The sequence below is a fragment of the Thalassophryne amazonica genome, chromosome 13, assembly GCF_902500255.1.
Source record: "Thalassophryne amazonica chromosome 13, fThaAma1.1, whole genome shotgun sequence".
NCBI classification, from domain to species: Eukaryota; Metazoa; Chordata; class Actinopteri; order Batrachoidiformes; family Batrachoididae; genus Thalassophryne; species Thalassophryne amazonica.
Window position 1 is genome coordinate 99,384,967 of NC_047115.1, and position 12,012 is coordinate 99,396,978.

The following is a 12,012-nucleotide window of genomic DNA, read 5'->3' on the forward strand; positions in this document are numbered from 1 at the left end:
ATTTGGAACCCCGCCGGATCCGGGTAAATCTCCACGGCCAATACTGAGAGCCAGAGAGAAAGTGATTATCGCCGCGAAAGAGAAGCGCGGGTTTGAGTGGGAGGGCTGCCGTCTGTCTGTGTTCCCGGACATGTCCAGAGAGCTGGAGGAGAGGAGGAAGAGTTTCACTGTGGTGAAGAGCAAACTGCAGCGGCATCATGTGAAGTACACACTTGCGTTCCCAGCGACGCTGAGAGTGAAGTGGAAGGGGAGGAATATGAGCTTCACTTCTGCGGCAGCAGCAGAAAAGTTTTTCGAAAAGGATGAGGATGACGGCACGACAGCGACAGATTAGATGCACCAGGTGTCACACACAACATGTCGTGATGAATATGTTGGAGGAGGAGCAGACCCAGACCACGGTCACCAAGGAGGAAGAGAGCGGCGCCTTTCACGGACCCAATAATGTTTTGTTCTAGGTTTGACTGCTTCTAGTTCACGTGTTCTGAAGTTATGGTGCAGAACGATTTGCAATTTGTTGTCAGAATTGCAATGTTAGAAATGTTCTTTTTCACGTTAAGGTTTCTCTTTTTCTTTTTTGGCTGGTGGCACACTATGGGGTGGGATTTGTATGTAATATATCTGGGATTACAGGTTACATATTATTATATTTATTCCAGCAATGACTGGAAAATGCATTAAAATAATGTCTTGGAACATTAATGGAAGTGGACATCCTGCAAAGAGGCGTAAAGTATGGGCTTATTTAAAATCAAATCAGGCAGACATAGTATTCTTACAAGAGACTCATTTGAATAAAGGGGAAGAGTCCAAATTTAAAACAGGATGGACTGGTCACATATTTCATAGCTCATATTCAAGTGCTCGCAATGGAGTCATGATCCTAATTAGAAGAAATATTCACTTTAAATTGGTTAAAGACTCCAAGGACACAGAGGGAAGAGTCATATGTGTTCAGGCATTGATAGAGGGCATAATGATGACACTGTGCAATATCTATGCACCAAATAAGGAGGATCCCCAATTTTTCCATGATATAAATATAATTTTGGGGGAGATGGAGGGACAAATTATAGAAGCTGGGGATTTTAATGAAGTTTTGGACCCCTGCCTTGACCAAAGTAAATATAAGGTGCCACTTAGTAATAAGGGCAGAGAGGCAGTTTTCATGAGGACAGAGGATATGGGTTTGACAGATGTATGGAGGCTCATTAATCCATGTAAAAGAGAGTATACATTTTACTCTCATTGTCACAAGACATTCTCGAGATTGGATATGTTTTTGGTTTCAAACTCCCTACTAAATTGTGTTGCAAGTTGCTCTATTAAAACTATTGCACTCACTGACCATGCAGCTGTGGAGCTCTGTCTGGAACTGGGAGTCGAGGAGAGGAGGGGTTCTAGATGGAGAATGAACGTCTCACTATTTCAGGACAAGTGTTTTAAGGTGGCACTAGGTGAGGACCTCAAACACTTTTTTGAAACAAATACAGGTAGTACAAAATATATTAACAGTGTGTGGGATGCGTCAAAAGCTTACGTTAGGGGGAAGCTGATAGCACATGGCTCAAAAAAGAAAAAAGAAAGCCTGCACAGAATCAAAGAATTGGAAAAAGAAATCAAAATTAAGGAAATTAAATTAGCTGAACAATATACTGAACCGCTCTATTGTGAAATTTGTGAATTGAAATTTCAATTGAATGAAATTTACAATAAAAAAAGTAGCGTACTCTTTGTTTTTTTTATCCTGTACATTGTTGTACATTTCTGTGTATCTTTGCTAAGTTAAAAATCAATAAAAACTTAAATTACAAAAAAAAGAGAAAGTCAGTCAGTTCAGTTCCTGATGACAATCTTAAAGTCATCATGAGCAGACCGTTCACATCAGTTCTTCAGGGTACCTGGTTTTGGATGCTGATTATCATGTGGACAAATCTCACCATGGCCAAGACATTCAGGAACTCCCGGGTGTCAAAATGAAGAAGAGTCCGCAGAAACGGAAAAACCTCCTCCTCCGTCGAATCGGCTGAATGGAGACGGACCAGGAATTCAAACACCTAACAACACACACAGAAACACACAGATACACACACACACACACACACACACACACACACACACACACACACACACACACACACACACACACACACACACACACACACACACACACACACACACAGTGTCTGTGCTCAGATAAACTGACACGTCACAAATACAGTTTATTAATTTGACAAGTTTATCTCTTGTTTGAAGCAAATTTTCTGTCTAAATATTGTTTTTCTGCTTTTGTTCACAGCAGGAACTTTGGCCAATAAGTTGCCAACATGTTACCAGGTTGGACGTGTGTACAGAGAAATGAGTATTTCAGAAAGTCTTTTGGAAGACATGGACATTGTGTGCTACAGACCAAAGACAAAAGGGCCATCGAGAATGTGATCAGCAACAAGTCCAGAAGCCAGCGTCTGTCCTGGTCTGGGGTCATGTCAAAGGTCATTTACACTCTGTGATGCAGCATTAATGCAGAAAAGACAAGACAACATCTTTTCCAGGGACGTCCACACAGTTTACAACAAAACCACATTCTGCACACATTACAAAGAAGAAGAGGGTTTGGCTCAAAGCCGTCCCCAATACAGAATATGTGGAGAATTCTGAAATGAAACATGCAACATCCACGACCCCATACTGTTGGACACCTGAAGACATGTTTGCTTGGTGTCCTTAACACCTAAATGTCTTCAATGTTGTGAGAATGAATTCCAAAGTGGTAAATGCTTGTGTGATCAAACTGTTTAGGAATGTGTCTCAGGAATGAATGTATTTTAACAAATTAAATAAAGTTGAGCAGGAAAAAAAAAACACAAAATCTCTTTGCTTCAAACTGTCCACAAGAAGTCAACATAAATGTATGGATCACTATAGTTTTTCTTATTTTTATTTGCATTGCTAACAGATCTCTTTATGAGTTGGGGTTGTATGATTTTTTTTTTTTTTAAGATATATTTTGAAAAACACAGTGACGGGCTGCAGTTTGTGTAACAGGCGTGTAAACATCAGGCAAGAATAACCACAAACCTGGTTCTTGACTTGAACAACAAGGTCCTCAGGGATGTCTCCAAGCGGATAGGCCCTTCCAGCAAGACAACAGCTACACGTGGAAACAGTTACAGAGACAAAACACACATCAGACTCTGCAAATGATGCAGTTTGGACAACAGCATGCTTCTGACCCAGAGGGCCGCCGTGTTCATGACAAATGCCAAACAGGCATTAGGTGATACGGGGCGTTCCAGGGCACTCTGCCCATTACGCAGCATAAAATACCTGCACAAAACCAGCACTGTGGACAGAAGGATCGGGTTTTATCATGTTCATGAATGTGTGGGCGTGGTGTAAGATGAATATGACATCAACCAATCAGAGTGGAGCCTAGCTGTAGGGACGACATCAGTCTCCAAGACTGAAACAAAGCTGACGGAGCAAAAACTCTTATGGTGATGTATGATCGCGCTTTTTTCCTTTCCTCTACATATTGGAGAGATTGGATGTGTTTTGTTTGGTTGGTGCAGAAACATTGGTTCATGCCTTTATTTCATCTAGAATTAATTACTGTAATGTTTTATTTCCTGGTTTGGCACAAAGTAACATCAGAGATCTTCAGCTGTCCCAGAATGCTGCTTCCAGAGATCTAACCAGGAAATTTTGTTTTTACCATTTAAATCCAATTTTGTCTCACTCCATAGGCTTCCTGTTCCTTTGAGACCTGATTTTAGTTTTAGTGTTACTTAACAGCGCAGTTCCACCGGCGCGGCTTTACCGAGGCGTCAGCGCACATCCACCGGCGCGGCTCCACCTGAAGCCCGAGGTGTCAGCGCAGTTCCACCGGCGCGGCTTTACCGAGGCCCGAGGCCCCAGCGCGGAGTTATCTGACCATGGGTCCGAAGAAGGCACTGACGGCAGAGGAGGGAGACGATATCAAAAAGTCCCTGGACTTTTTGTCTGAGGAAATCTCTGTTGTTAAAATGCAGCAGAAATCCATTATGGAGCTGGTGGAAGAAGTGAAGGCTCTCCGGATCCAGAATGCCGAGAAAGACCGGCGTCTGGTGCACCTGGAGAACCGTGTTGCGGAGTTGGAACAGTACACAAGGATGAACGACGTTATTATTACAGGAATTCATATTAAACCTCGATCCTACGCACGGGCGGTGTCAGAAGACAGCGGAGGGGAGGCCAACGAGCAGGAGGCCAGCTCTGTGGAACAACAGGTGGCTGACTTCCTGCAATCTAAAGGTATTCAAATGGACTGTAATAACATTGAAGCGTGCCACCCCCTGCCCAGGAGAGAGGATGGAGACAAGCGAGCAGTTATAATGAGGTTTGTCAACAGAAAACATAAAATGGCATTGTTAAAACAGGGACGGCAACTCAAAGGAACAAACGTATTCATCAATGAACATCTGACCAAAAGAAACACAGAGATCACCAGGAAAGCTCGTCTCTTAAAAAAGCAGGGAAAAATTCAACAGACATGGACATCCAACTGAAAAACATTCATCAAACTGAACGGAACACCAGAACAAGTGAAGGTTATGGTAATCAGGAACATCGAGGAACTGGACAAATACGACCAATAAGGTATGAGGACACAAACACATCACAACACCATGACACAGACCAGAGGAACCTATTCATCTACTACATCATCTACATCTGGAGACAAGAAGGATATAACTCAAAGGATTGCTGATCATGGAAAAGTAGAACTGAGAACATTTAAATACACAGACCACAATGTACTGGACTTGGAGCACGATATAGACCCGGACAATAATTTCTTCTCAAATATCAATGACAGTTGTTGCTATTATACAGATGAACAGTTTAATCGGATCATTAAAACGGATAACAAATTATCAATAATCCATTTCAACAGCAGAAGTCTATATGCAAACTTTGACAACATTAAAGAATATTTAAGTCAATTTAAAAAAATATTTAACATAATTGCTATATCAGAAACATGGATCAATGAAGATAAAGGAATGGATTTTGAACTGGATGGATATGAATTTAATTGTGTAAACAGAAAGAATAAGAGTGGAGGAGGAGTGGCTGTGTATGTGGATAAGAACATGGATTATAAAATAGTAGACAATATGACAACTGTGATTGATAACTTATTAGAATGTATAACTATTGAAATATGTGAAGAAAAAAGCAAAAATGTATTAGTCAGCTGTATATATAGAGCACCAGGATCTAGTATTGAAACATTCACTGACTGTATGGGAAAAATGTTCTCAAAAACTAATCAAAAAACTGTGTTAATTTGTGGTGACTTAAATATTGATCTGCTCAATCCAAATAAGCATAAAATAACAGATGAATTTATCAGTATAATGTACAGTATGAGTTTATATCCAAAAATCACCAGGCCAAGCAGAATTACATCCCATAGTGCTACCTTAATTGATAATATATTCAGCAATGATATTGAGAATAACACTGTGAGTGGATTATTAATCAATGACATTAGTGATCATCTACCAGTTTTCATCGTTTATAATAGAAACCATCGGCGGAATCAGCCAGAGGAGAAAATAAAATACAGGCGAGTGCGGACAGAGGAAAACATGAACACACTAAAGAAGGATTTACAGGAGCAAAACTGGGAAAAGGTATACAGTGAAAGTGATGTTGATAGTGCATATGAAACTTTTTTACAAATATTTACATCATTATATGATAAAAATTGTCCAATTAAACAAGACTACAGAAAACAAAAAATCCAAGCTCGACCATGGATGACGAAAGGGTTACGAAATGCATGTAATAAGAAAAATACACTGTATAGAGAATTCATAAAACTAAAGACTAAAGAGGCAGAAAATAGATATAAGAAATACAAAAATAGATTAACTAATATTATACGGGTATGTAGGAAGGAATATTATAGTAACATATTATATAATAACAAAAACAATATTAAAGGAATATGGGATATATTAAATAGCATTATCAAAAATGGTAATAAAAAACAGAGTTACCCTCAGTATTTCATTGATAATAATGTCAAGAAGGAAAATAAGGATGAGGTAGTCAACGGTTTTAATAATTTTTTTGTAAATATTGGACCAAGCTTGGCAGAAAAAATTCCCGATTCCCAACCTGAGGATTGGGATAATAATCTCATAGAAAGAAATCCCTGTTCAATGTTCCTCACAGCAGTGGATGGAAATGAAATTATAGACATTGTGAATAATTGTAAATATAAAACATCTACCGATTTAAATGAAATTGATATGGTGGTGGTAAAACAGGTCATTGAATGGATTGTAGAACCATTAACATACATCTGTAACTTATCATTTCAAACCGGTAAATTTCCCAATCAAATGAAAATAGCTAAGGTTGTGCCGCTGTATAAGACTGGGGATAGACACCACTTCACAAATTATAGACCTGTTTCTTTGCTTCCACAATTTTCCAAATTATTAGAAAAGTTATTCAATAATAGATTAGACAAATTCATAAATAAACATAAATTACTTACTGACAGTCAATATGGATTCAGAGCACATAGTTCAACATCACTTGCATTAATAGAATCAGTTGAGGAGATTACAAACGCCATAGACCACAAATTACATTCAGTTAGAATATTTATAGACCTTAAAAAGGCTTTTGATACAATCAATCATGACATATTAATCAATAAACTTGAACAGTATGGGATTAGGGGGTTGGTGTTGCACTGGGTGAGAAGCTACTTAAGTAACAGAAAACAGTTTGTGAAGTTGGGGGAATATACATCATCATGCTTGGACAATGCTTGTGGCGTCCCACAGGGGTCAGTATTGGGTCCAAAACTGTTTCTAATTTATATAAATGATATTGTCAATGTTTCCAAAATATTAAAATTAGTATAATTTGCAGATGACACAAGCATTTTTTGTTCAGGGGGGGATTTGCAGGAGTTACTGAGGAGGATCAGTATAGAAATGGGAAAATTGAAAATATGGTTTGACAGAAACAAATTATCATTAAACTTAAGTAAAACAAAACACATGTTATTTGGCTATTGTAATACAGACATACAGGTTCAGTTACAAGTCGAGGGGGTAGATATTGAAAGGGTACATGAAAATAAGTTTCTGGGGGTGATAATAGATGATAAGATAAACTGGAAGACTCATATAAAACATATACAAAGTAAACTGTCAAGAAGCATTTCAGTTCTAAACAAAGCGAAACATATTCTGGACCACAACTCACTCCGCATTCTTTACTGCTCACTGGTTTTACCATATTTACAGTACTGTGCAGAGGTATGGGGTAATACTTATAAAGGTACAACACAATCACTATCAGTAATGCAGAAAAGAGCTATAAGAATTATTCATAATACTGGCTATAGAGATCATACAAATCCACTATTTTTACAATCCAAATTCTTAAAATTCACAGACTTGGTTCATTTTCAAACAGTACAAATCGTGTATAAAGCAATAAACAATTTACTTCCAGCAAATATTAAAAATATGTTTTTTAACAGATCAGGGGATTACAGTCTGAGGGGGAAATTTAATTTAAAGCATCAGTGGGCACGAACAACATTAAAAGGTTTCTGTATTTCTGTCTGTGGAGTGAGGATGTGGAACAGATTGGGAGTGGGGCTCAAGCAATGTCCAAGCATGAACCAGTTCAAACAGCGGTACAAAAATATGGTTTTTTCTGGGTATAGGGAGGAGGAAGGGTAATGAGGGTTAGGGTGTTTTTGTTTTTTGCTTCGGCTTGTAAATATATAGTATTTTGTATGTAAGTAGGTATGTGTAGGTGTATATTTATGTTTGTGTATATATGTGTGTATATGTGTATATATGTATATGTGTATGTATATGTATGTATATGTGTATGTATATGTATGTATATGTGTGTGTATATGTACATATATGTGTATGTATGTTGATATATGTATGTGTGTGTGTATGTATATATATATATATGTATATATGTGTGTGTATGTGTGTATATATATATATATATTGATCGGTTTAGGTGTGTAGGAATCTATGTGTATATGTGGCAAAGGGTATTACTGGTTGTGGGGAAGAAGGGGTAGAGATAAATAAGCTGATGCTTCACCCTACCCCTTTTCGGACATGTTGGGTACACAGTAGGAACTTTTTTGTTGTTGTCTTTGCTGATCTATCTTGTAATTGTTGTTGTATCAAATGTTCGAAATAAACAGTTTTCATTCATTCATTCATTCACTGTAAGTGGTCTAGCACCATCCAATATGGTAGATCTGGTTAAACCCTACGTGCCATCTCCTACATTATTCGAGGATGTGTAAAGAGGATAAATATGAGGTCTGTGGACCACAAGGACTTTTTATGTCATACACCTGCTCTGACAGACAGTCTGCAGCAGAGACAAGGCCGTCTGATGGTGTGCAGGCTTTCAAATCAAGACTTAGTAAACATCTGTCCTCTCTTATACATGTGCACTGCAGGAAAGAAGACTCAGACTCAGCCTAGAAAATCATTGGCTGTGCTCTCCTCTAATGTCCCGCTGTCTCAGCAAAACCAACACCATCCAGAAGGTCGCCTCTCACCCTGCACACCACCTCTTGAAACTGCTGCCATCAGGCAGGTGCCACAGGGCAATAAAAGCATGGACACAAACAGACTAAAATACATGGTTTATCACAGGAATGAGGGCCTGAGACAAACACCTCCCACTCATAAGACAATCCCTCCAACCTCACAGATCCATCCATCACAGTGAAATGTTCATGACGTGAAATTCTGTGCAACAATGGCCATATGCAATAAGGTCAACTTAGACATGTCAACTCAGGTGACATAGTTCTAATGCAGCTGTTAATTCTCACTCCATCTCTTATTCTATCTTTTACATTGAATTATTTAGTTATTTATATTTTCTATCCCTTTAAAAAACCATTCACTTTTCATTTACTGTGTATATCAACCAGAAAGGAAATGGGTGCTTCTTGTTAATGTGGATTTGCTTTTACTCTTAATTGCATTGCTTTATGTCACTGAGATTTCTGACTTGAACCGAATGTCCTGTAAAATAAAGTTCTAATTATTGTTTGCAATGCCAGGAGAACTGTATGTCCATTCGCCTGGAGGCACTCAGTTCTGATCCCAAAGGTTCCTGGACCTTTCCCCACATCACCTGTCTGCAGTCAAATGTGAACCACCAAATGGTGGTGAAATCACAAAGGCCATGAAACAGATCAGTCGCAAGAACAATGGCACCGATAATGTCTAATAATTGTAAATGAAGTATCAGAACCCCAAGAGTCCGAGCTGTGACACTCCAACCTTCCCCTCCTGGTTTTCCTTTCAAATGACTGTCAGTGTTAAGGGGTGAACCTACCTATGTAGCACCCAGACAGTTTTCCCACAATGCACCTGACATATTTGTTTTATAGGTGTGTGTCATAATTGGGTCAGAAATAATAATAATAAAAAAAACAGCACAGTATGAATAGGGCATGAGTTCAAGACCGAGAGCACTGCTGTGTCCACAAGAGCAAGTTTTCATTCATATAAAAGCTTTTTTTTTTTTTTTTGGTAATAAAATTTGCAGCAGTGGTATTGTTCATTTTGGGTGACCTCTTAAGTCTGGACAACACCCAAACTTGTTCCGTCCACATTAATCCGGTTTGCTTGACTTGGATGAGTGTTCTGGCATGTGGCCAAGGTGGACCTGCTGGCCCGACTTACACAAGTGTTCTGCTTTTGCAGTCCAGCTGGTTTTGTGTTGTTTTTTTGAGACGTACAGACGGGAAAAACAGGACACACTGACCAAACATCAGTGACACAGCTGTTCAATTTAATACTATTACTACTTGGACAATACAGTCTTCAATTCATTCATTCATTCATTCATTGGTTTCTTACCTTATTAATCAATCAATCAATCAATTTTTTTATATAGCGCCAAATCACAACAAACAGTTGCCCCAAGGCGCTTTATATTGTAAGGCAAGGCCATACAATAATTATGTAAAACCCCAACGGTCAAAACGACCCCCTGTGAGCAAGCACTTGGCTACAGTGGGAAGGAAAAACTCCCTTTTAACAGGAAGAAACCTCCAGCAGAACCAGGCTCAGGGAGGGGCAGTCTTCTGCTGGGACTGGTTGGGGCTGAGGGAGAGAACCAGGAAAAAGACATGCTGTGGAGGGGAGCAGAGATCGATCACTAATGATTAAATGCAGAGTGGTGCATACAGAGCAAAAAGAGAAAGAAACACTCAGTGCATCATGGGAACCCCCCAGCAGTCTGCGTCTATAGCAGCATAACTAAGGGATGGTTCAGGGTCACCTGATCCAGCCCTAACTATAAGCCTTAGCGAAAAGGAAAGTTTTAAGCCTAATCTTAAAAGTAGAGAGGGTGTCTGTCTCCCTGATCTGAATTGGGAGCTGGTTCCACAGGAGAGGAGCCTGAAAGCTGAAGGCTCTGCCTCCCATTCTACTCTTACAAACCCTAGGAACTACAAGTAAGCCTGCAGTCTGAGAGCGAAGCGCTCTATTGGGGTGATATGGTACTATGAGGTCCCTAAGATAAGATGGGACCTGATTATTCAAAACCTTATAAGTAAGAAGAAGAATTTTAAATTCTATTCTAGAATTAACAGGAAGCCAATGAAGAGAGGCCAATATGGGTGAGATATGCTCTCTCCTTCTAGTCCCCGTCAGCACTCTAGCTGCAGCATTTTGAATTAACTGAAGGCTTTTTAGGGAACTTTTAGGACAACCTGATAATAATGAATTACAATAGTCCAGCCTAGAGGAAATAAATGCATGAATTAGTTTTTCAGCATCACTCTGAGACAAGACCTTTCTGATTTTAGAGATATTGCGTAAATGCAAAAAAGCAGTCCTACATATTTGTTTAATATGCGCTTTGAATGACATATCCTGATCAAAAATGACTCCAAGATTTCTCACAGTATTACTAGAGGTCAGGGTAATGCCATCCACAGTAAGGATCTGGTTAGACACCATGTTTCTAAGATTTGTGGGGCCAAGTACAATAACTTCAGTTTTATCTGAGTTTAAAAGCAGGAAATTAGAGGTCATCCATGTCTTTATGTCTGTAAGACAATCCTGCAGTTTAGCTAATTGGTGTGTGTCCTCTGGCTTCATGGACAGATAAAGCTGGGTATCATCTGCGTAACAATGAAAATTTAAGCAATACCGTCTAATAATACTGCCTAAGGGAAGCATGTATAAAGTGAATAAAATTGGTCCTAGCACAGAACCTTGTGGAACTCCATAATTAACTTTAGTCTGTGAAGAAGATTCCCCATTTACATGAACAAATTGTAATCTATTAGACAAATATGATTCAAACCACCGCAGCGCAGTGCCTTTAATACCTATGGCATGCTCTAATCTCTAATAAAATTTTATGGTCAACAGTATCAAAAGAAGCACTGAGGTCTAACAGAACAAGCACAGAGATGAGTCCACTGTCCGAGGCAATAAGAACATCATTTGTAACCTTCACTAATGCTGTTTCTGTACTATGATGAATTCTAAAACCTGACTGAAACTCTTCAAATAGACCATTCCTCTGCAGATGATCAGTTAGCTGTTTTACAACTACCCTTTCAAGAATTTTTGAGAGAAAAGGAAGGTTGGAGATTGGCCTATAATTAGCTAAGATAGCTGGGTCAAGTGATGGCTTTTTAAGTAATGGTTTAATTACTGCCACCTTAAAAGCCTGTGGTACATAGCCAACTAACAAAGATAGATTGATCATATTTAAGATTGAAGCATTAAATAATGGTAGGGCTTCCTTGAGCAGCCTGGTAGGAATGGGGTCTAATAAACATGTTGATGGTTTGGATGAAGTAACTAATGAAAATAACTCAGACAGAACAATTGGAGAGAAAGAGTCTAACCAAATACAGGCATCACTGAAAGCAGCCAAAGATAACGATACGTCTTTGGGATGGTTATGAGTAAT

At 38.9% G+C, this 12,012-nt stretch overlaps 1 protein-coding gene across 1 annotated transcript in view; it reads right to left on the reverse strand.

Annotated features, from left to right (window-relative positions):
• vps8 (VPS8 subunit of CORVET complex) overlaps positions 1–12,012 on the reverse strand; it is a 371,669-nt gene that overhangs the window by 157,726 nt on the left and 201,931 nt on the right. Inside the window, exons 25-26 of the mRNA XM_034184542.1 lie at positions 3,079–3,151; positions 1,941–2,057 (exon numbers count right to left, since the gene is read on the reverse strand). Of these exons, the coding sequence (XP_034040433.1) occupies positions 1,941–2,057; positions 3,079–3,151 (190 nt within the window). The remainder of the gene's footprint in view (positions 1–1,940; positions 2,058–3,078; positions 3,152–12,012) is intronic.